Source organism: Solenopsis invicta, chromosome 9, assembly GCF_016802725.1.
Source record: "Solenopsis invicta isolate M01_SB chromosome 9, UNIL_Sinv_3.0, whole genome shotgun sequence".
Taxonomy (NCBI): domain Eukaryota; kingdom Metazoa; phylum Arthropoda; class Insecta; order Hymenoptera; family Formicidae; genus Solenopsis; species Solenopsis invicta.
The window spans coordinates 15,484,642-15,511,523 of NC_052672.1; the positions used below are offsets into that span (position 1 = coordinate 15,484,642).

Below are 26,882 nucleotides of genomic sequence, written 5' to 3' on the forward strand. Positions count from 1 at the left end.
GTGCCGGCACGGATCGCGCCCTGAGTTTATTAGCCTAATTAGTTATGCATGGTTTACGGTACATTGTACGTTCTTTCGAGCGTGCGAGCTTCGAGCGACGTGATAATTAAATACGTAGCAGCAGAAGGTGGAGACTACCGCACCGTCGCGACGACGGCGACGGTACGATAATTTTTAACTGTACATTTGGTGTACCGATATGATCTCGTAATACATATACCAGATGTGGAACACGTTCTGCATACAGTAAAAGTGAGACGAATGTGTCGCAGCCAAGAAGTAACATAGTTTCTTTTTATGTAGCTTTCAAGAAACGTTAAATTCTATTAGATGTTGTTTAATCTGTATTTTTTCCTACATTTCTATATCAACTAAACAGAATAATGTATAATATTTTATTATATTGTGAAAGTTTTTCAACGGCCAAGTTTTACTACTCCGAAGGAAAATACATTCGTGCAGTGCGTCGCTCTTAAATGAAGAGGGAAAGAGGGATATGTTGTATCCTCAACATGTAAGACGTCCTTAATGGTTGCCAGGCTATACTCAACCCCATTCGCCTTGTAATTAGGGGATTACGAAATTGTTACTCTGAGAATATATCGAAGCGTGGCTAAGCCGGGGTATACGTGCCCGCGAGCGTGCAAAAAGAGAGGCATACGTTCCGTTACATTCGACATGCGATAAACTATGTGATCCACCACCGAAGCATCATCTCGCTCTCCTCATCGAAGATGGCACGCGCATATCTGAATGCGAGAGCGCGGAGGCTGGGCAAACACTCCGATATCATGATCTCAGCGATTTAGAAACGGCTCGTTACGCGATCATCGGCGTTTCTCGTATCATTACAAAAATCCCCGATTACCCGATTCACGTAATTACCTCCTTTACCACTCGTATCGCGTATGGTGAGAAAATTAGAAAATCTTAGGGATAGAGTCTTCTATTTCTTATCGACAAAGCGCGCGTGACACGAGCAAAAAAGCATAGATTTTAGAAAGTAAATGCCACTCAAGCATGCAAATTATAAACGAAACGTTTATAAATGTTTCCCCAGTTGTAACGAAACATTTAGGAGCGCTGCTTAAAGATATAAATTTATACCGGTTGTAACGACTTAATGATATAAACTTTGGAAAACGGATAAATAGAAATTCGGCCGTGGAACGTAAATTGCTTTCCTTTCCTACGGCGCAGTGAATTCGCCTATGTGTCTTTAGATATCGTTCGAGGCGCGACGTTGCTCGTGCTGTGCGCCAAGTAATTCTGATTTTCCGCTCGGATACGTTGAAACATTAGCCATGCGACTGGCAACGAGATTGTGACGAATAGCGATACTCGCTGGTGCTCGCGTTGCAAGTGCGCCCCTGATAAAAACGATGAAATGTGTATCTTGCGTTAGGGCCGGCGCGCGGCGCGGCCAGATTAAGTGGATTCTAGTTTCCGCTTCCTTCCGTAGCTGTTCGCTAACCTTCGCGGCTAATGAAGTTTGAAAGCCGCGAAACGCGAACGTGTGTATGCATATGCAAATAGAGCTTATTTATGAGTCTGGATACACTCGCGTTCTTATAACAAATCAAAGACTCTCTGAAAATCCAAGCGTGCATAAATTGGAATCACGAAGCATTCGCGTTCGAGGAAAATTCTGGTGTAGCTTGTTTGTAGAGGTTCTAGATTTGCTATCTAACGGGGAAGATAAGGATTCAAGGGAAGCACAATCTTATGCGCTACCTCGTTCGCGTTGTTGTTCAAAAAAGTCATTAATAATTTTGGGCAATTACTTATACGATTTTTAAGAGAACCGCAAAGTAGTTTACGGCCCCGCAGTCGCGCATGGTTTCCTCTCCCATATAAATAAGTTATTACAATCTATGTCAGGATCTGACCCTTTGAGGATATTCATCCTACGCTTTACTTTCAATAATACCATTGGATAATGGTCTGCAGTTTCACCATTAATCATTATTTATCATTATTTCTCATCTCAATTTGGCATTAATGATTCGTATTAAGCAAACAGAGCTCGGAAACGGACATATGCATTTCGGGGTAAAGGCACGCCTATACCGCGGTAGATCGCGATATGGGTTAATGTATTTGAAAAAAATCGCAGATGTACAACCGGAATCTTACTCGTGGGATTAATATTGTACTTTATCGCGTAATCCACGGCAGCCTCACGTGAACCTCTGTTTGTCGTAAACCTTACTGTGTTACGGGTATGCGCGCACGACGAGCTTTGCTTTCCCTCAAAAAATCGCCGCGAAATCATACCTCTCGCCATTTAATACCGGTGATGCACGCGAGACGGCGGAGCATTATAATTTTCGATACTCGATAATCACGGTCCGGCCCTCGTTTTAGGTGCTCTTTAGGCCGCGGCCTGGCCACGCAGGCAATTACGCGGTAATCGTAGATATCGCGCACGCAGGCTGAATTCAGGGTACGACCCAGATCCCAAGAGGAGAGGAGAGGCTCTGCGCCCGAGCGGGTCGGCCGGCGCGCCGCGTGCTGCATCGCGCGGCGCGGGATAAGGTTTCGCTGAGGCCAATCGATAATGCCTCCCCGAGTGATCGATGCGTCTCGCCCGATTATCGGCGCGCGTTATTAACCGCCGTGCAGATTTTCCGCGGCACTAATTGCGATGCACGCGGATCCCGAAACGGGGCGGCTGCGTTATTGGCGCCGTGCGAGAAAGCCGCAGGCTATAGCGGTTGACTCGTTCGCGAAACGGAGATACTTCGAGAAGCCGACTATTGTCGGCTCCATTCGTTGATTGGATTAATTGAACACACCCGGTTCTAGGTGTTTCGCCAGCTTCCATGCGGTCCACCCCGCTGCCGCGGAATTACACTTATTATCTCGCTTAGTTGCGAGCGACACGTATTTATCTTATTCCGCGGCACAACAATGTTATTGTCTAATTGTTTATTTTGCAAACGCTATTATTTTAAGTATACAATTGACTATTGTGAATCATGTTGCGAAAGTTAACGTACATAATATATGATATCGTGTGGCTTAGAATAGTGGTATTTTTACAATCGTATCTGTGATTACATTTATTGAATTTAATCGTATCTGATTACATTTATTGAATATGTTGTTGAAAATTATCCTCTAGCAGAAGCAATGGACTTATCACAAAATATACAGAGAGACGAATGTGTTCATTAGCCGTTGAAAAATATCTCTTAGATATTCACAAATTTTTTTGCAAAGATTCACGTTTCTAGCTTTTAATCTGCTAGGCAATACGATATTGATGATATCTCATTAATCATTGACATATATCTGATTTTAATTTAAAAACTCGCAGCTTTGAAACACTATTTGTATAGAGAGCCGCGTAATAAATGCACTCTGCGGATTTGTCAGAGAGGAATGCAAGCGGTAATCGCAATCGCAGATTAGACCCAACAAGTACGTCCAATCAATATTTCTCTCATTTAGATAACTCTTTGCCAGTGTGAGTGTGATCAATGCGCTTCTGATCACCATCGCTGACCGACCGTTTCGTACGATTTATTAACTCACCGTGAATTTTCCATTGCGCTAATCACACCTATCAACAGCCTGAAGATGCTATCTATTATGCAGATCATATTTGTAAATAATTTAATAATTATATTTACGCAAAATTATAATATTAATTCCTTGTGTTAAATGTCCGTTTGAGATGTAGTTTTTTTTTTTTTAAATCTGAACATGCAAAATCTAAATATAAAATAATATACAGATGATGCTAATAAGGTCTGGATAGGAAAAGCTATCCGAATTATTCAAACTATGCGGCCGTAATAAACCACTGAACTTTAAAACATGATCAGATTTACTCAGCTGTTATAACAGCTGTGTATATATATTACGCGATTCACGTTACATCGTGTCTATGTTTAGTAAACGACAGTGGCACACAATGCGCGAATTGATCTGTTTTGCAAACGCATAATGCGATTCTAAAACGTCCGTGTTTCACGCGTCCCGCTCGTGCGAGAAAGTAGTAAGTGCATTCACGGGTAAGCCGCTCGACAGTGAGGAATGCAAGTAGTAACCGCTGCTGCATATTCGACCGGTTGTTATGAGAAATGTCCACGTGGACGTAAGTAATGTTTGACCAGCAGCCACACGGTAACTAATGTTCTAATGCTTCCAAGACTCGATCGGAAATAATCAGAGAGGGTCGTAAATATCGATATTCGAGTACCTATGAGAGAGAACCGTTCGTTACCAGACCCTCGACTTTACCGTTGACTTCTTTATTATTCGCAAACAAGATCTACGAGTTAAGAAAGATGATATTTAGCCGCTCCCTATAACATGCTCGCGAGTATCAACGTAATCATAAAACGACTTAGTCTACAAAGCAGAGGTATCTATGTTTCTACACGTCAAGTACATTTTTGTTAATAAAATCTTTAAATTGGTGAGATTTTAGCTTAACAGAAAGAGAGAGAGAGAGAGAGAGAGAGAGAAAGAGAGAGCGCGGTTGTAGATCTTTAACCATTTGTAATTAATTAATGGCTATGTCTTTCGAAAAAAAAATATTTGAACATCTGTATTCGATCGGACATGTATCTTTTTATCGAATTATACACTCCGTAAAATGTTGCGCTCGTAAACAAGGATCCAAATAATCTTGCATCGAACGATCTCCGATCGGCATATAACCGGGAGGTACTCTCGATCGCTTCTGCAAACGTAAATACGCCCACCCGCCGAAGACCCGTTATCGACCGCTCTTATCACACCGATCTGTGCTCGTGGAACGAGTCGCTCCTCGAAACCTGGTCTGTGCACCGATCTTATTTCCTAGGGAAACGGACGTCGGGAGAAAAAATTCGCGGAGAAAAGATTCGCACGACTGCATGGTACGAAAGATCGACAAAGTTTTCGAATCAGCGCGTGGCTTTCATGCACATTAAAGAGAATTCATGTGCTAATAAATTGTCTACAACTGTTGGAAATCGTTTTAACGTCTCATGATTATTTGAATAATAGACTTTCCTATAAATTGTCCTTTCGATCGGGAAATTTGTTTCAAGATTGTGAAAAAGAATCGAAAAGGTTCAGATTTCACTGCTTTTAACAAAAGTTAACAAATAAATAAATGCCGTCCACAAATGTTTTGGAAATATGTATTTTAAAAAGTAATTATGATTAAAACAATTTTTTTAGATTTTTATTCTTTGTGAGGAAATCATAAAATTTTTAGTACATATTTTTAACGCGTGTCATTTATAGCGCAATATGAATGGGTTAATAAAGCGGAATATGCAAACGAAGCTGCGACCGGTTGGTCCGTTTCTGCTCGTAAATAGTAATGGGCATCTGTTGGCGCGGGGGCGTGAGATTCACCATGGAGGCCTTGCACTGTCAGTGTATTAGAGAGTAATGTTAGTGGAACGGCATGAGTGAGGAACATAGTAAACAAGTAAGAAACAAATAGAGAAGCAGTCTTAATAAATATTCGTGCACCATCAAGCTATCAAGGACTAAAGTTACAGAGTTAATTTCGAATATTTTAACCTTGAATCTTTCACCTGAATAACTTTAACTTGAATAATTCTCTCTCTTTCTCTCGAACAATAAATCTATAATTTGTTTAATTTTTAAAAGAATTCCTAATATTTGTGTATTAGATATTAACACTTTTTTGTAATCTGTGTAGGGAAGTAAATTAAATTTATTATAATCAATTTCATTTTAATCATTTCTTTTAAATAAAATTTATAAAATTGGGTTAGTATTACATTTTGTAATAATTAGAGGAGCGCGTTTATTTCGTAAAGTTAGTCGGTAGTAAATTATATAGTATTGTAACGCAATAGAAATTTATTTTTTTGCATATGGAAGTATTTATTTCCTCTTCGCGGCGTTGTATAATAGCGTGAGAGTAACTAGGCACATAAATCCGTGTTACTCTGTAAAATAGGCGGATGCCACGATGATTCGGCTTTCTCGAATCGCATTAGGCCCGATGCGTCAGCGCGCGTGCATCACGCTGCATCACGCAGTGCAACTGCATCCATGTCGGCGGACGTGCAATCGGCCGCGCGAGCTCGATCGTGTACATATGTACGTACGTACGTATCCGCGGTATACTTGGACCGCACGTGATTATGGTTATCACGTCGACGATTGGATCAAGTGCATTAGCCACGCACGAATCGACCATACACGCCGCGCGCACACATTCTGTATCACCCCGACCCTGGCTCGGCCATGCCGGCAAAATACTTTAGGATGAGATCGAGAGACGAGGGCGTGATCCCGCGATCTTTACGGCCGAAGCAACCGCATTCGCGCGATCGAGAGTCAAGGTCATGGTTGTAAAGTTTGTATTTACTTCGTAACGCCTCGGCATTACCGGTTTCGCGAGTCCTCGCTCGCAAGCTTGTAGAGACTCCGCTGAGCCTCTACAAGTGTTGACAAGCGGGGTTCAACAGCGACGTGAATCATCATTTTTCGAAGGAATTTGGTATGTGCGCTATATAAAATAATGTTTATACATTTAAGGATTCACACGATCATGCTGACCCGTTACTCCTCGAAGCTTACTTCGTAAACAGCGATACGCACATACGCAAGAAATATATAAAGAAGATATATGACAAATATGCAGTATGTGAATACATCAAGACTTGTAATGATGGTAAAAGTATTTTTTTAAGCGATTGAAATATACCCCGTGAGATTTCGTGAGCCGCCTTCGTCTATGAGTTCGTTTCGCGGCTAATGGTCCATTCGGTAGCGCGTTTCTAACGGAGATCCATTCCGCCGCCTACTAATTGGCCGGTTGGTCTCTCCCATGGATTCTCAATAACGGTCACGATGGAAAGATAATGCCGGGGCGTGGTTAACGTCATCTTAGCGTCGCGATATGTGCGCATCGGGTGTACACGGGCGAGCAGCGCTACAAGAGGGTCGGGGGTCAAGGATCGAAACGTATCTATGTTCCCGCACTTGGCTGGAACACCTGGAGCATGCACCGCGTATGATCGACGACTACGTAGTTTGCAGAAGTCGATGGTCCGTCGAAAGATGAAAGATTCAAGGTTAATACAGGTGAAATTTTTTTTTCCACCTTATCACGGTCTTTTTTTTTTTATAAGAATGACATAGTCGCGTTGATCCTTATGTGTCAATATGTTGACTCGAGAAACTTTAAATATTTAAACGATAACACGATCCGGATATTTTGAACGGTAGCACTTATAGAATATTAGGCAATCTTGAATTAGTGCACTGAAACAATTTTGCTGAAGTGTCTAAACATTTAGCTAGATACCAATCTAAAAATAATTATGTCGATCCGTTAAAAAAATTGCTTTGAATATTTAACTTGGTTGCTAGAATGTCAAAACTATTTGCAGCAACATTATCATGCTTGGACGTCTTACATAATTATTTTAATGACGCCACATAAGATTATTCTCTAAATCTGTATCTAGCTAAGTTTTTAGATCTTTCAGTAAAATTATTCTCTCCGCGTGTAGTTAAGGAGTAATTTCATTGGCGAAAGTGAATATTCGTCGCGCAGGTAACTATGAGATCCGACGTTGCGGAGTCGAAGTCGAAAGAACGTTAGTCGAGTCATTAATTTGTCGTGGTGAAGTTACGATCACGGAACTTCCTCGTTGGGCTTACATTGCGAGAAACTTACGGTGCTACTTGCCGCGGCGAATGTATAATCGCCGATTACCCTAACAAGTACGTGGTGGTGCATTGAGGCGACTAATTAAGCGATTATAGCATCTTGGGCGAGCTAACGAGTGTTAATCCACAGGCGAGTCGTGCCTGTAGGAGCTCAGAGGGTCAACCTGCCGCACGCCTAGCCGAGCACGACGACGAGTTTTCTCTCTTATCAACACAGGCTTGTAGAAAAGCCCATATCGCTACGAAAATGCTACGTTTCTCTCTCATATAATCGCGTACACTTGACAATTTCGTCCATGTCTTGTGTCTGAAAACCATTATTTCACGTAGCTCGGCTTTTACGGGATAATATTAATAATGAATTCATAGTTGAACAAAGAAGGAGAAGGAAAAAATAAACGCAGGAGAGAAAAGAAGGCTTAGTTTAATCCTTTACTTAGAAAACATGTGCAGAGAAATGTGTTATAAAAATATATATCATTTTTCTCATTTATTATTTTTTTGTGAATTTATTTTCTATGGATTTTCATACTGTAATTGGTAACAATTTGTTATCAATTTTTGTTGCTAAATTAATGTCTACAATTTTATAAGAATGAATATAAATTTAATTATAAGACTTAATAAATTTTTGAAATGTTTATAGACTCGTAAAGAAAATTGATTAATTGCGAAATGCATTATATAATTTCAAGCACGACTGGGAATTATTATTTTCAAAGAAGTGCCCGATAATCCATTTAGTCGACTAATTAAGCAATTAGCTATATCAAGCGTTATTCTACGATTAAAATCGCGGCCATATCGTAGATCGAGAGTTCTGAGATCGATCCGCGATCGATCGTCGTGGCAAGATCGAGGATAATAATTCACGAAGGGAATTACGCATCATGGCCAGGCATCGTTCGGCCGAGGTTGGACGTTTTCATTTTAATAGAAATTGATCGGCGGAGAGACGCGTGAACAAGTAGGAAGTTAAGGAAATGAAAGAGAGAGGCTGCGAAGAGGCGCGGAACAGGCGTGGGGCTACGGCGAGAGGGCAGGGAAGAAGAAGGGATAAACGCGGCCATGTAATTAGAAATCACGGGGATTTACGGGGCATCGGGCAATAAATCCAAAAAGTAACGGCTAATGGCACGCATATTGACGTATCCATCTGGCTATCGTTCATCTTTCTCACGAGTCCCACACCATGCGCACGCCCCGTATACGCGACGCGCGCCTCGCGGCTACTCCGCGCGAGCGGCTCGCTCTCGCTCGCGCGGTGAAGACGACGAGACGAAAGAATCGACGCCTCCAGAGTGAACTACGGGGCTTTCTTCTCGCGTGAGGAGGGAGAGGAGACGTCGCGCCGGCCATAAGCACGCTTGATTTACGTTAAAAGCCGAGCTGGGCCCGCGTTGAGTCTTTATCGAGTAGGAGTGAGACGATGATGATGAACGATCGGCGATTTGTAGAGGCGATCGGCGAATGCGCGCACATGCGAAACAGATATACGTGTGTATGCGCCCGAGCGAATCTGCTGATCATCTGCAACCCGTGGCCGATATTCCGAGTACACAAAACGCAGCTTTCAGAGGATCGCATTATGCCGGTAGAAAAATAGCAATCACAATCGTCTTTCAGAGCAGTTCGTTACGTGTGGTATACAATCGTATCAATTGTCTTAATTCCTCTTTGATAGAGCCTTTATGTGTTGTAACTATACATTTTTTATTTATCACATTGGAAATTAACTTCCAAATCTTTGTTAAAAAAAATTAAATTAAAAAATTAATAGGGACTTAATTATTTATTTAGATTTTAGACTACATCGTCATAGTAAATTTTCGATATTAAATTATACAATATTTATTATACATATAATTGAAAGATAAATTATTTTATCAATTGAATACGTTTATCTGCCGTATCATTTTATGTGATCTATCTTATCGAATTCTATCCCACTAACGTCACCGTCTGTAACATCTATAACAGTAGTGCTGAATATGTTGCATTGCGTGGTAGGCGGTAATTCTCCAGCGAGCAAGCAGTCCGGATTAACGTCTTCATTCCGAGAGAAACCTCTCGCTCTCGCATGGTGCGCCGGTAATCGATCGGTTATGGTAATTCGAGCGAACGTCGAGCGCGATCATTAAAAAAGCTGCGCGCCCACCGTTAGTGGTTGCGGTGCTCGGTGCAGCCACCACGCACTAGCGGCGATAAGTGGTCGCGATGCGTGCAGTTCGATTAACGCAACAACGGGTGTGTGAGCGGCCGTTCGCCGTGCATGAAAAAGGAGAAACCCACCCACGCGGTCTACCTGCGATCGCAGCCGATTCGAGAAATCTATTTTGACGTATTTGTGGAACGATCGGCACTTAATTCGTTAGTGTTGGCAGCTGGACAATGTTCTGTATCATTACGCTACTTAAATGATTAAAACGTCAGAAATAAATCTGCACTGTTACATACGCCGTAAAATATTTCTTCATTTACATTCCATCGACAATTTATTTCTTTTAATATTAACGACGTTATGCAAGCATTGCTTTGCAGTATATTTTAATGTAATAAACATAGGTTTTTTACGTATTATTTTGTAACACGTTTGATAGTAATTAACACAAATATAAATAAATATGCCATACTTGTAACATATTATTAATGTACATTAGAAATCGGACTTTGGGTATATTGGCAAATCATGTCATTATGATTAATTTATCACAATCTCAAGAACTGTTTGTAATTTATAGGATAGAATGTCGTAGAATGATTGAACGATAAATAATGATAATGCTAATCAAAGTCACTGTATGAAAGCTAAAAGTAATCTTTAGTTTCACTGTCTTGAGTGACTGCAAATTAAACTGCGGACAAGAAATTGAGCAATTAATTGGATTTTTCTTCTGCAGAAAATGAAAAGATATAAAAAGTGAACTTTTAGACATTTAAAAGACATTCAGAATAGCGTTGGCTGCTTGCCATACTTCAACTTGTGTTTACAATGCGATTTACATCTGACAACTGTGTTTATTAATATAAAAGAATAAAGAAGTCTTTATTTATTTTCATCGGATTTTAGCAGCATAATTTAAAACTTATAATTTACAAAATATGAATTTAATTTTTGATAAGGAGATTATTTTAAATTTTTGAATGTGTGAAAAAATTAGTAAACTATAAAAGTGTGAGAAATATTTTTTATTTATAATATATTTTCCAATGTAGAATAATCTTGTTGGTTTTATGCCAATTTCGGAATATTTTATTCTAAACGCAAAAAAATATATTTTAGGTTATTAATCTTCGATCTATCAATTTTTTTCTTTAAATTTATTTTCATTTGGTGTTTATAGGCAATAAATGCGAAAACGGTTGGTAATTAACTTTCACAATTTTCTTCTATAGATCATTTTTTCCGCATTATTACGTTCTCAAACGTGGTTCATCTCTAAGAAATGTTTAAAGGCGTCGGCTGTATTTAATGATCAGTAGTATATAGTTGGGTTACGACCCCGACGTCACGATCCTCAATAACACGGATGAAAACGAACTGTTACTCGGCATTATCTATTACGATCACGGAATTGTTTGTAATGTCACTGCTGGTACATTTTACCCCGTAGCTAAGAGACCTTATTCAGAGATGACCTACTCTCTTGAAGTAGATACAACTAAAAGGATGTCATTTAATAATTTATGCCGGGTGGGGAGATTGCAATCGGCAATCGCTCATCTTGAATCGAATCATGCTCTGTAATCAGCAGTGCTTGCCAACGTTTTCTGTACCGTTGAGACAATGTTGAGACCATCATGTGTATCTCCTTACAACGTAAACATGCGAAAAAAATTAACGCGATAAGTGCAAACAACTTATTTCCTAGAAATCTGTAATTTTTTTATTTTGTATCTTTTTCAGCTGAGAAAATTCGACATTCTATATTACGACGATATAACTTCGATTTTATGTACATAAACAATTTAAAAATATTTTTATATATTTTATAAAGATTATTTAAATTGTTCGCTGCAGGATACTTGGACGTCGTCGGGAGACCGGTTATCGAATTCGAGGACAACGTATCCACGAGGGAAACCCTTTCCATTAGAGAGATGTCGTCTTTTCTGCTCTACCTCGCTCGTCTACCCAGGTACGTTCCCGTCGCGCATTCACTCGCATAATGCATCAACTTCGGCGCACGTCGTGATCATCATACGGCCCGCGCAGTCGCGAGGTGCCGATAAATCAGCCGGGATTATCGCAAGATCAGTCGCGCGTGCGGGGCCCGCAGAACCGTGCCATAATTTATGAATTCGATTAGCGGGTGACGCGGCCGCGATCATTTTTGCGAAGGGCATTTTTTGTAACTCTCGCAAGAAAATTCACACTTTACGGCCGCGGCACGCTGGCGCGAGACACCCATTTATTACCCCGGCATCTGTACTCCTCAACGAGGCTGTTGTAGCCGATAATAACTGAAATCATCCGACTCCGAATTGGCAATTTATTAATCCCGGCCTGGGCGAGAGGGAAGGAGCGCGCGAGCTTTCCGCTAAATAAACGTGATCGACGCCGATGTCGGTAATAATTATAATTTTCCGCCGTCATGAAGTCGCGGGCACGCCCACTATAATCGCCGATACGGAGCAGAATCGCGGCTTACCGTTCTTTCCAGCTTGGCCGCGTCTCATCCCACAAGCTCTCTAACGAAGCTTCCTCTCGTTTGTAAGCTATTCAATTAACGCGCTTAGGACGTGCCTGCCGACATAACGCTTTCTAATATCGCCGCAACTACGATTAAACACCGTGAGAACCGAATCGGAACAAAACGACACCGATTCGATTATGGTTTTACGCACTGCACGTCTAACATCCAACGAGATAGCTGTCAACGAATTATCAATTATTAGTCATTAATTAATTTTTAATGGGACATTAAAAATTACATTTACTTAGTGACCCTGGTGAAAATTTTTCTGAGAATATATTTTTTATATAATTTTTTTAGAATTTCTGTATAATTTTATAACTTTTTTAGATTTTTTATATGAATTAAAACACTTCAAAAATACTCAGAAATCTTACACATTTTCTTCATATAGAGTTCTTCATACATGTTAATTATGAAATATCCTAAAATTTCTAAGCTTTTTTTAGTTTTATAATTTCTGATGAATTGTTATAAAATCTAAAAAAGTTAAAAAAATTTTTTTCTTAAAAATTATAGAATGAGAAATCTCAAAATATTTCAGAATTCACGTGTATGAAAAATTCTAAGAGAAGATGTAGACTTTCTCTGAGTATTTCTGCAAAAAGGTTACAATTATGAAAATTATGAGGAAAAGTTCCGGGGAAGTATAAAATATGCACAAGATATTTTTCTTTAGAATGCATTTAATGCGTATTATTTGCACGAGGTGCCTAATTTATTTAATATAAAAGTCACAGAGGATCGAAAGAGGATTAACGTGAAGAGATCTCGACGCGTTTTTCCGAAAAAAGATAATTTTTATATAGATTCATATCATTTTATTTCTCAGACAAAGATTCTTTTCATCGCGCAGCGACTTTCGATGCAACTGCGCCTCTCGTCGCTTCGCGATAATCACGACGTCATTCCGCGACCGCATTCGCATACTCTCCAGCTCATAAAATACATCACGCACGATAGCCACGCCGGTATCGGTCATCACGCGGCTTTATGGTTTTCCGCGCAACCGGTAACGCCGAAGTCTCAACGCGCTTCGTTGCGGCGCGAACGAGCGGGAGAATAGTATCGGGCCGGCGGCGGAAAGAACGAGACGGAAAGCGTAGAGCGAGAAAATCGCGCGCGCTATTACGCTCGGGGCGTCTCTCGGCGAGAAGCACGCCGATCTATCTTTCGGCATCTTCGACGCGAGCGAGCCAGCGCGCCGCGGCCGTTTCCGCGTCGGCGACTCTTCCCCGCCGGCCTGGGAAAAAGTCCGGCGGAAAATTTCCGCGATTTCATCGACGCTGTCTCTAGCCTCGTCATGTCAGTACACCGCCTTTCATCGGGTATTCCGGTGCGAGGTTTAACTCGCGTAGCTGATCGGCCGTCCCCGTGGGCTCCTCGAATCGCGATCTATCTCGATATATACGGGAATAATTAAAGGGGCCTCTCTCCGGAAAAGCGTTGCGAGATCGCGAAAGCGCGTTGCCGCTTTCAAACTTCACCAGAACTAATATGAACTCACGAGAGTCGAGGAAAGACCGCCGCGTAACGAGACGTATCCTGGCTGACCGACGATTTCCCGTGTCGATACCGTAAAGCAAACGCGTTCGCGATACCGAAACTTGCGTAAACCACCTATCGCTCGGGTTCCCATGTTCGGTATCCGCGCCGCCGCGCCGCGCCACGCGCCGGGGCGATACTTGCAATTTATCGCAGCCAAGTTATCATCTCGCGTGGCCACAATACGCATTGTTACGTATCGATATCTTTCGTTGCCGGAAGAAAAGCAGGCAATGCATCGGCTACGGGAGCGCGCGCGCTCGCGTTCGCCGCTTACACGGGCGAGAGTTAATCTCCGAGAGGGACGTTGAGTGGAATCCGCGACGAAAGCCGATTCGGTGTCATAATGATCCTCTGAGCGGAACACGACCGCCATAAATCAACGTGCCGGTTATACGCCGCGCGGTGTACGCGACGCGCGGGATTCATTAGCATTTTTCCGCGGTCGCAGTGGGAAAGCGTGGAACGACGTTGACATAGCGCCTAGCCGGGCGCTATCGGTGGCAGATTACTCGCGGATAAGCGCGGCGGATGCAGATTTATTACGCTACCGAACAAAACGACGAAAAACGTCTGGGAACCTGACGCGCGAAACTGACCCCGGAGTTTCCACGCGCGCGTGAACGCGTACGGAACTTTACGCTTGTCGCGTTGTCGTATCGTGTAATATCTTGACGAGATACGAACAGCGGCACTCTCTTTCATCTTATCGCTCGTAATCGCGCGGAAAATTTAATTGATGGACAAATCGCGCGTGATCGATGGATGTAATAATTGGAGATAGTCGAGCGTTTCAAAATTAAGCCTACGCAGAAAAAAATTAGTATCAAATTAACAATCATTGTTAACAGAATTTTTAATCTTAAACAGACATAATTTGCTTACGTGAAGAGGAAAATTTTCTTTATGTAAGTAAATTATGTCTGTTTCAGATTATAAATTCTTCCAAGAAGATTTTACATTCTTGCTTACATATGAAACATTGATTGTTGATTTGATACTAATTTTTTTCTCTGTAGATTTGTATTGCGAACATTCTTTGTCAGATAATATTGTAATTCTGCATGTGTATAAATTCACGATTCGCGATTGCCGATCATTGGAGATTATCGGCGTATTTTTTGCTCTCCAGAGTAAGCGTTGAGTAGACATCGTCCCTAATTGACCGGTTATCAACATTTGCCTCAAGGTCGACGATTTTCTTGTCGCTTCCTAGATCCGGTGATATCCGTCGTCGACGCGTGGATCAGGCAAAAACGACCGTCGTGCTCTGATCACGCCTTAGTTTCGCGCGAATTGAAGGTGAAATGGCGAAAGCGCGGTACGTACTCCGTTATCGCGCGTGTGCACTCATCGTGCATGTCCTCAGGTATCGAGCGAAGTTTATTGGCTAATTGAAATTCGCCGATAGAAATATGGTGAGTGGCTTGTCGGCTAATCGACCGCACATTTCCGTTTTGATTTCCTGGTTTTGCATTAATATTTGCATAGATTTGTATAGGTGGTATTATGAGTAAATCTTGCCTCCGCTTTTTTTGCACAGAACGTATCATTTTGCAAGCTTTGATCTTTTTGGTTTTCGATAGATAGCTTTGTTGACAGACTGCCCGCAATAACGGCTCTGCTCTTGTTAAAAAAAAAAATTAAAATTAAAATTTTTACGAAACAAAGTGAGAAATATTTTAACTCTTCAAATATATATAGATTGCGCTTGAAATAATTGACAGATTCGTTAGCGTCACTCATCTTTCACGTGCTAAGTGAATTTTAAACTGTTATCGAACAATAACGTCAAAAGGAGACAATTGTGTTCAATGTGATAAGAGCAATAAGCTGATGTGCAAACGATAAAATCTGCAATCTTAAAGATCAACGCGTTTAACGGGTCCGTGCAACTTTCTTAATTCGAGATTGTCATAGTGTGAAGTAACAAGTCATGTTTCACCGCAAAGGCTTTCGCAGTGGCCGTCTTGAAAGCTTATATCTCACACGGGAGAAATATATTAAGCGTCAAGCGAGACTCCCGCGGTTTGCGTTACGCGTAATAACTTGATTGGTCGCGGTGAAAGGTCGAATCACCAAAAGTAATTCGCGAATGCATCGCCGGGCGAAATTGACCTCGACTCGTCTTTCACCGTTAACTCGCATCGCCGGTTGTCCGGCGATGAATCGGAGCTTTGATCGTTATATTAAGGAGGAGGGTGAGAAATTGACTGACGGATACCCGCGCGAAAATGTATGCGGTGTAAAGTGCATTCATGACGAAGCGCCTTATTAACGCTTATCTTACTCGCTCGTAAACTTGTAATACCAATTATACGTGCGCGGTGGAAAAAAAGTGTCTAGACAATTTTTTTTTTCCTTTCCTTCTCGAGAGCAGCTTGCGGTATGTGACTCACGCGATCTTACCAACGAGCGATTCGACGCCGATATCGACCGAGTCCGGTAGCGCGGTATCGGTGTTCGCCGCAACCAGATACATCGCGACTAATAATTAATAGACGATCGCGCGAGTAAACGGTAAGGAACATTCCGGTGACTGGCAACCCGTCGCGTATGTATCGTGTATCACGTGGGACGGAGAGTCACGAGCGGTAGATCGCAGGACGATAGGATCGCGGGGGATCTCTCGTTGATCCAGTTGTGCACCTGACCGCATTTCCGCATGAGTTATGGACGCGCATCAATCCTTTTATCCCTCCTTACGTCTCTCCCTTCCTCGCCACGAGACCGGCGTGATCGTCGGCTCTTCCTGCCCTCCCACCGACACGAGCGAGCCACCCTCGTTTCTGGCGTTGGTTAACGGTAACGACTTCGGCGAAACGTCCCTCGTTGCTATCGCGCTCGCTTTTCCCTGCGGGACGAAGATCCGCAGCTGCAGTTTACCGACCCACTTTTAAGATCGTATCTGCTATCCGAGAGCCTCACCTTTTTTTTCTGCCGCCGCCAACTTTTCGTCCTTCCCTAATTGCTCCTCTCTTATTTTTTTCTACCTATTGTCTTCTCCCTCGACCACCATGGTGGTCGAGGTTCCTCGTTCCTTTGATCATGGAACTACAATGTTATCGATAGATATTTATGTCCTTTGATTTTTATTAGTGCATAATTTAAACGCATCTCATTTCGAGATCCCATCTCTGAGATTTTGCTAATAGCGAAGAGAAAACTGAAGTTCTTGTTTCCGTCGGATTATCTTGATTATATTGTAAGTGCATTATTTTGTGTTGTTATTTAAGTAAAAAATCTTAGTTAATTAACAAAGCTTGTTGAAACGTTGAAATTTTTTAAACAAATGCATTAATTGATTTATTTATTTTAACATATAAACATTTAATAACGAATTATAAAGTAACAGAGTAAGTCTAAAATTTTTTTTGCAGAAACGAAATAAATTTTGAGTAGAAAATAATAAGAAACTTTTATCACTTCAATCGCGTGTTTTCACGAAAATTATGGTCCATTGGTTCTTCATGGGCATCCGCTTAAATTTATTTACATGGTATAACGTATGATCACGTCTGCGTATACATCCCGTTTTATTAGGCATAAAGATTTATTATTTTTCTTTTACGAGATATATAATTGCAGCTCGCTTTATTTTCTCGCTCTCGGCGAAAAGAGCCATGTGAGTTTTGCGCAACGAATTCTTTGAACGCGGTGCGATTACTGTCGTAAAAGCGTCATGTAACGTTTAAATATTGGCGATATTTACACGCTCGTTAGTGCACTATTAGCGACATTAGAACGGTAAGAATATAGGCCTCCGCGTTTTTAATTCGCACGATTCGCTGCCGTCCGCGAATGAATGCTCTACTTATATCGAGCTCGACTTCTCGACTTTCTACGAGTTCGTCGTCCCTTTAAGGTTCCGAAATTCGATTATTCGAGAGTCAATTGCTGCGATCGGTCACGTATCGAAGCGGTCGATTTTAAGTGGATATCCGGGTGGTCCATTATTTTGATATCCCAGTAGGATTTGACTATCATACTCGTAAGTCGATTCTTTTGCACGATTTATCATTTATCAACGCTTAGCATAAATTAATAAAAAAAAAATTTCTCTCTTAAACGAAAGAATATTTTTTTCACATACAATCAATGACATTTCCTGGTTTTAATTTATTTGCCAATTTTGCAATTTACGTAGAAACCTAATGACAAGTCAACTTCAAAGATTAGATATTTGCCGCGAGAAACGTGGTATTCTGTCGAATTGATTGTCTAAATACCAATAGTCACGTACTGTCCTTCGCGGTGATCATCGTTGCCGAAGGTATCGCGGTCGACGATGTACTAACGCTAACTACTACATTTATCTAAACTTTATGGCTCGTGACTAAGCATCAGGACGAAGCTTCGGCATCCTATAGGCTTAATCGAATCCACCGTGGCAGGAAAAAGCGAATTCTCGAAGTCACAGCAGTTACACGCTTCTATAATGTAATTCACGTTTGCTCGCCCGACGCTACACGTTTCCGGGTGTCGCGCAGACATTTTCTCTCGTTTCGCGAGGGAAAGAAGAAATTTACGTCGCGACGGTGATGCGCAGAGCCGACAACGACGACGATCAATGTCGAATTGCGTACACCTCGGTAAAAATGTCATTCGCGCGGCCGCCCCGGGACGCAAAATTATCGTCGTCGTACTATCAAACGCGCGTCGTATCCTCCCAGTGTCAATCGCGACCCGGCAGTCGGTCGTGTGTGACGCGGCCTCTGTTCGACAACCTTTGCCCACCCAGGACGCGAACGTGGTTTCCGACTGCGCTGCGGCGCTGCACGATGCACACGTACCGTGAACTCGCGCGATATCGAGTGTCGGTTCTACCGGAGCTCTAAGTTCTAGGTCGACAGTCGTGCCAATGCGCGAGATATTTTCTCCGAGAATAACATTGCGCACTGTAAAAAAATCTCCAAATAATTACGTGGGACGATCAAATATGATAACCAGTTTGAACGTCATAATTATTTTCAAAGTCCAAAACATAATTATTATGAAGATCTAAATATCTATTATATCTAAATGTACACAATTATTTTGAAGATCTAAAATTGTATATACTCAGATCTGTCCCTAATTAAAATTTATATGTTTAAGCAAAACCATTCTTCCTCTGTGATAATGTATTACCACGTGTCGAGAACAGAGTACTAAACCATCGAATCATTAACTAGAAAGTAGAAATAGAAATTAATGGTTTGATTGATAAATGTAACTCGTCTCGATCTCGGTTGGACATGCGGTCATAATTAAAGTCCTCGATCCGTCTTCACGCGTGTCATCGTCGGTGACATCGACTTCCGCTAACCTGGAAGCATCGTCCAACGCTGTTACGAAAGGAAACGCGTGTCTCGCAACGGGATCTCCTCGGCCAGCGACAAAGCCTATATCGTGGCATCCTTTCATTAGCTCTCTCGACGTGTGGGACGTGTAATTTAGGCGAAGCACTAACCGTCAAGTGCGCTAACGGCGATCAGTGTCGACACGGCCTCTTCGAGGCCCGTCTTATCGATCTCGTTCCTGCCTGTGAATCGCATAATCGTACGATAGGAACTAAGAACGCTGCAACGCGTGCTCGCTAACACCTATATCCATCATACGTCAAGCGCCGCGCGGCGGTTACATCGCGCGCGCTGATGAATCCGACGCGCCGAGCGAGCCGAGACGTGGGCGTCGCGATCGTGAGCTGTCGCGTGACGTTAACTCGGCGAAATCAAAGTGATTTACTTATCAACACGATCGCCGGTTCCGGGGAATGGACGACCGCTGTGATCTGACTGTTCCGCGCCGTTAAATCCGCGGGTACATGCCATTACGGTTACATGGAAACGGCCTCTTCGATAATAGACGCGCGATGATTACGACGAGAAAGGGTGGTTCGATCCTGTCTTCTTATCTATCATCGTGCGGTAAAACGAAGAATGCGCGCGAATAACTGAGCCTCGGCCGGAAGAGCGTGGTAAACATCAATAATGTATAACTGGTTAAAGAGTATTATCAGACAATTCAGCTTTTTATAGAAATAAAAATAGATTTTTTTTTCTATTTTACATCGAGTACAGATAGGGTACATTTTCACACGCATAATGTATAAGTCGTTAACACGTACATTGGCAAAGAGTGCTGCGATATGAATTAAAATGTAGTTTGATTCAATTGAACGCGTCGAATCATGGACTGTCATTAATATATGTAGTTGATTCAACTAAATTTTCAACAAATTCATTCAATTATATTTGTTATTATCTTTACTTTTCATCTTTTCGTTTCATTAATACTGTTATTGAATTAACAAAATATTTCCAATTACACTGATTCTGTGTAGGACAAAAAATTAGAAAAAAATAGCTCGATTAATGAGTGAACCAAAACAATCAGTTTCTACTAAAAATCAAACAATAAAGATTAATACGTTCGGTTTTTTATAACAACGGTAATAGAATACAATCAGTCGAAGATTTGTCATTCCGAACGTTTCACGGCACTGAAATCCGGAAATATGATCTTCCCGGGTTCGAAGGTTATCTTCGTCGTGACTTCATAATGAACGTGTAACGACAGGAAGTCAGGATCGGCGATTTGATTTTATCTTATGCGCTATCGATTCAACTGGTCGTTCCCGCTACGTCGAGTACACCGGCCAACTGTATGATTTGCGCTATCGAGTTTTACGGGGAGTAACGACGCACGTCGCGCACTCGAAAGTCTCGGTCGCGCAGTTTCATATGTAATTTGAGAAGGTTGTCACGAAACGTTGCATAGGCGTCCCCTTTCGCCGTTCTCTCATCGATAATGTACAATCGAAGAGTTCGGCATATCGCGACAGAGAGATCGAAGTAACGCCGATGGCCGTAACCAGAAGTGGAACAAGCTGAGTAGGGGAGGGAAGGCATAATAGACATATGTGCAGCCCTCGACTCGCAACTTGTCACGATGATGACGATCTAGGATAGATCGCGGGATACAAGTGGTGCATACAAGGCTCAACATTGTGCCCGCTTAGACACTGCACCACTGTGTTGTGCGGAGAGTGTGATTACTGTATCCGCGAGAAGGACGCGAGAGGGGTGTGAGTGCCACGGGAGCTGCGTGAGAAACGTTGCATGCTTAATGTCAACCACCCACGTGTCATAACTTAATGCCGTTTACGATACCCGATACAACTGGGTTACGTTTAAGTCGGCTGAGATTGCGCTTACGCGCATTTTCAGCTACTGCTTATGGGGCCGCGATCTCTTATCGTAATATAGGTATTGGCCCGCCATACAATCGGGCTTTATTGTAGCAGCAACGTTGCCCTCTAGCATTGTAGAGTCGCTTAAAACGTATAAATTTACTGTACGAGGGTATCTAAATTAGTGTAGCGATAAAATATTGGTTTCTACGAGAATGTATTTGGAAAAGTTGCTCTGACATTAATATCTGCTTTGAAAATTATTATACAAGGGTTTGGTTATAACGCAATTTGATATAATGCAGTTCAGAATCTTGGCTATAACACAATCGTACAATGCAATTTAGTGGCTCGAGTGATATCAAGAATACGCCGGTAGTTACCATGATTTAAACGCTTCGCCTTAAACTTAACTCGTCGAGCGAATGGCGATCGTGAGAAACGACACATCGATTAAAATACATAACGAGGCACGTCTGGCGGGCCTCTGCACGTGTACACGTCGATTTACAAAAGCGTCGCCGCAACGAATGACACGCTTCATTCCGTGGCACGACGAGAAGGAGAAATCGTAGCAGCACACGTGGGAGATCCTGCAATACTCGTACGTGTGCATTACTGCGACGCGCAGTGACTCACGTGTGCGCACGAAATTCCTCGACGGAAGCGATAATATTTGCTTAGGAAATTCGACGTTTGTAAATACGGACCGGTGCACTCTCCTGTGTGCGACGGGATACAGTTTCGATAAGCACTCGAAAACACCGCCGCGCGCAGGCCGCCCGGCTAATGCACGAAGCGATGGGCAACGGTTATTTTTAGACGATGATAGCACCACGTGGAGCACCAACTCCGAATCGCGTTGTTGCTTCAACAGAAACAAAAATTCTGTTTCTTGGAAATATTTGTTTAATGTGTATCGAACTTATACCTTGAAAGTTGTTCAAGATGCAATATAAAGTATTACAATTATAGCGATTGCTCTAATGATCGAGTAAATTACAATTGTAATTTAGCGAAATAATTCCATTATATATATTTTTTTTAAATTCACAATTCAATGTTTAATGTGTATTTTCAATTTTCAGCTCCGATCGCACAAGAGATGGCTTCACTATTTTCATACGCGGCGATTCTAAGGAGAGCCTGGAGCTCGTGGACGAAATAATGGTTCTGCTGCAGGTAAGATTAATTCCACGGGCGAGCGAAGACTTTATCGCGCGACCGTCACGCGAAATCACACGCAATTCTTGCCTTTTATAGGGCAGGGTCAACGTGGCTCAGGCTCTCGTGCTTCGAAATGCCGCAACAACGGATGGCCTGATCGATTCTCTCTTACCTCTTAGTAGCGTCCAGGTGAGTTCGATGTCGAACAATTAAATCCTCAGACGGCATTGAGCGCACCTTTCCGCGGGCAAGAAAGTAATCGCGCTCAATCGCCTGTCGTTTTTGTCTCCCGATGTTCATTGTACGCCGTACTGATCCAGTTTCCACGGTGCATTATATTTGGCTTCTTAAGCGCCCGCACGTGCGTTTCGCATCATAATTGTGTCGCTTAATGCACTATAGCCGCACGGTTTCCATTGTGACGTTTCTCTTCTTTGTCGGGGCGAAACGAATAACGCCACAAAAGCTAAAGCTCAGTATTCGCGACAAACGTAATTTACAGTCCCATAAGTACGATCATTGAATGCCATCGGGACATTATAATTACCCATAAACGTTCCCTTTCAGACCGTCATCGTGAATGACGCCACTCTCTCAAAGTATATTCCCAGACGAGAAGAAAATCACGACCAGATGCAATGGATCGCTTTTTACAAGGTAATTATGCCTTCACAGGGAACCCTTAAACGTATCGATAATGCAAAAATTTCATTGAAATAACCAACGTCAAAGAGAATCTATAAAATGTTCTCTCTCGCATAAAATATTCTATACATTACATTATATAAAATACGCGAAAACTAATGATTGCAAATGCGGATGAAGCATCTCGATAATGCGAATCTCGCGACAAATTGTTATCTCAACTTGTCGTTCAACGACCAACAACGGAAAGCCACTTTGATCGGCTTAACGTCATGACGGTGATTCGGCAAGTTTGGCGAAATAAATACACGCTGGAAGTCGCTCGAGCGAAATAATTGTGTCGGCTCGTTCCGATAGCCTTTGGCAATGAGGAGGATTTATTGTTTGACCGTAGCTTGACTGGTATTATCAATTTGTCAGCGACTGAACTTAACACTCGCGAAATATCCATTTATATTCTGATTGTTTACGATTTCTTTTAAATTTACCCTTAGGGATTTAATTTATTTTTTCGCAAGAGTCAAGAGGAAGTATATCAAATTTCTTTTAATCAGATCTAATAAAAATATATATTATATCTTGTGAAAAATAATGATGATAATGAATTTAATGTTCAACTTTTAATCACGAGTCATCAATTTTATTTTCGTTAATAAGAAGTTGAGGTTGAAGGAGAGAGAGAGAGAATTTGGGTAATAATCGATCGTTAGTTAAAAAAAATTGTAATGAGGAGGAAACATTAAAAATATATTCGACGAGAATGCTGGATAATTTATATTATCTTACGTAATCAATAATTCTATATTTTACAACGTTTAAATTTATCCTGCGGTTGTTGAGTTGCTTGATTGCCATGATAGAAGTTTAACCATTGATTATCTCCGAGGATAATGATTATAAGATCGATCGAAGTCTGCTGGACAATTTCACAAAATTAAGACATCGTTAAATATCATCTGTTTGCAACCTGTTCGCGCATACATAGTCGTAACACGATTATCACGTTCAAAATTTTAAAGATAGATTGTATATTATATATATAAACAACATATAAGTGAGCTTTTCTCCATTTTATTCATGTTAAATATGATGGCCTGGTAATCCAATTTAATCCAATTTAATAATCTTGACTTTACATCGACCAATATTAATATATCTTGTCACGAAGATATGTCTAGAACTTGATATATAAATGCAGTATTAAATTAATTATATCAGAAATCGATATCAATCGCTATTCCGAACGCGCGCCATATTCGCGTCGCGAGTTGATCTAACGCGATTGGTATTTGCGCGCACGCGATCTAATCCGAATCACCGGGTGGTTGGAGCTAAGAAATCATTGAGATAATAGTTCGGCGTATCTGTTCTACGTGTAAGAGATATGCGTCATCCGTTACGTACTTGTTCAAACAATGTGCTCCCCGTAAGGTTTACAACGACTGATCGATTACGGCTCATTGAATCGCGCAATCGCCGTATTAGACATGTCTACCTTTATGCCGCTGGCATTCCTCTTGGATACCGGTTGCCGATGAAGGACATTTCGCTGGATCGCGAGAACACCAGCGGGAAGTGGATAGACATCGGTGCCATAATCGGTATTTTGATTTCCCGTAGGAGTACGACAGCCTCATGACGGAGTGGCAATCGGCTGGTCGCAGATTGGCCCTCGAAATGTCGGAGCTGAAGGAATGCACGAGCCTGTCCGGCACTTTGACGCCTCTCGGTCGGCTCCTCACGGACCCCACATTGAGAAGAACGTCTAGAGATGCCGAAGAGGCCATCGCCGCGCTCGAGGAACGCGCGGCTCCATTTCTGCACATCGAGCACGTTAGGTAGAATTTTATAATAATTTATATTTCGCGTAAGAAAGACGCCGTTTTTTTAGTATAGATTCCGTAGAACGTACATTTTTTTGTCACGCATACTGTACTTTATGAAAAATTATTTCTTTATTATTTCTGATATATAATTGATTTTTTTTACGTACGAAATTTCGACGTTTAATTTTTGTTTTCTTTATATATCGATACCAATTAATAATTAGTACAGTATATTACTTACAACGATATCGTCTTATATTATTTATTCCTTTTTGCGATTTCTTACTTTGATTACAAGTTCATTAATTCGAAAAACTAGTCGGGTCGATTGAGTCAAGTACATTAAACATGCATCGATTTCTGCATATCTATTAAGTATGCATTAACCAAGGACGTTTTAATGCGAAGATAAGGAAACACGTTAGTCGACGAAACGCTCACAGTTCCAATTTGCATCTTGACCTTCGTGGTTTCGCGAGTCAGAGTTCGATCGTAGACGGAGGAGACAGCTACGCGGATTTCTAACGGTGCGTCATGATCACGGTTCCTTTTTTCATCTTTCTAGATTGTCGGTGAAACGAGCCCGAAGACTGGTGGAGGAGGTGGGTAAGGCCGCCACCAGGCTGGAGTCATCGTTCGAGTCGCGACGCGCGACTATCCGCAATCTCGCGGTTCTACGGAGCATCGAGGATCAAGCGCACGAGGTAAGTCTAGCGCAAATTAATATGTCCGCGAGTCGTCCGTGAAGTCTCGTAAATCTTCCTCACTCGCAAACTGCGGCTAATCCGTACCGAAACGCCAGATTATCTGATCAACATTAGCCTCGATGCTGCTATCGTGATGGAAGTCAGAGAAGATTATGTAGACCGACCGTGACGTATCTCCGATGCAATAACGGCACACATTTGGGGGGAGCTATCACAAGATTAAGGTTTTCAAATACTGAATATTTATATATTTTATAATTATCTGAAGAGAAAGATATATTATTTATTCTACTCTTTTATCTAATTTAAATATTAAATTTTTCTTTCCACGAGTGAGAGAGAGAGAGAGAGAGAGAGAGAGCGCAAAAAAGTTGCGTTAAATATTGGTTCATGATTTAGATCGACGCGTCAGTTGCGAGCGTTGTTTATGCGTTGGCTATGGCCACCGTGGCCTTGAACTAGAAGAAGATCGACGGTGTATCGCAATGCGGCTTGTTATTCCGCGTGCGCATGAAAGTCCGCCGTACATGGCTGCTCTCCCAACTCGTTCCTCGACGATTACGCCCAAGTTATTGCACGCAGTGCTTATACTGTCTCGTATACGCGGACTATCCTCCCTCTGCAGCTCCATACGGCCACTCTTTCGAGCGCAACGCTCGTGCATTGAATTCAGCCAGTCAGCTTCCCTCAGTCGACAATGGGAGACGCACAAAGAGCTCCCTATCCTCACTTCCACGAACGAGCTTTCGCTTCGAAAATCTCAGCGCTGTATACCTGGCCGTCGAACGATCTCTCGTGTTGACATTCGATCTCTCATCGATCTTTCGCAGGGCGTTAGCCTCGCTGAAGAACACCGCCGACTTGTTATTCCTCGGTCCTTCGCAAATACGACGCGGCTTTGTCAGTAATATCGAGAGAATTCAGAATAATTATTTCTTATATATTCGACATATATTTATAATATTATATTTTATTTATCTAGAAGAAAAAATCACTTTTAGATCTGTCATTGTTTGCGTGTATATGTCTTATTTTTCTAAAAATAGATTTTCTATAATATTAACCTTAGATTTCATTTTTGTCAAAATAATTTTTTTAAATATATTTATATAAATATAGTTAAACATTTAACGTTTTACATTACACTCGATGATTTCTCCGGTAATTTTAGTAATTGTTCGGTCACTAATTCCGAGAGATGCCTAAAGCAAACACGCGTGTTAACGCGTTTTCTTCATATTAGACGCCACGAAGACCGGCGAACGCGTGCAATTATCTGTCTCCCCGACGTATTACACTCACTATTTCCATAATGACGACCGAGTCCGGGGACGTGATTGGCGTTACCAACGCGTGCGAGTATAATCGATAATACGATGGCAGGATCGTGCGAATCGATAAAACGCGGCGGTGCGGGGAACGATCGAAAAAACACGATATATTCGACATCTTTATTATG

General features: G+C 41.8%; 1 protein-coding gene across 2 annotated transcripts in view; it reads left to right on the forward strand.

The window, feature by feature from the left end:
- LOC105201882 overlaps positions 1-26,882 on the forward strand; it is a 289,517-nt gene that overhangs the window by 179,813 nt on the left and 82,822 nt on the right. For both annotated transcript variants that reach the window (XM_011170150.3, XM_011170151.3), the window contains exons 7-12: positions 11,684-11,801; positions 22,167-22,260; positions 22,342-22,434; positions 22,813-22,902; positions 24,511-24,728; positions 25,282-25,420. In XM_011170150.3, coding sequence (XP_011168452.2) covers positions 11,684-11,801; positions 22,167-22,260; positions 22,342-22,434; positions 22,813-22,902; positions 24,511-24,728; positions 25,282-25,420 — 752 coding nt within the window. The remainder of the gene's footprint in view (positions 1-11,683; positions 11,802-22,166; positions 22,261-22,341; positions 22,435-22,812; positions 22,903-24,510; positions 24,729-25,281; positions 25,421-26,882) is intronic.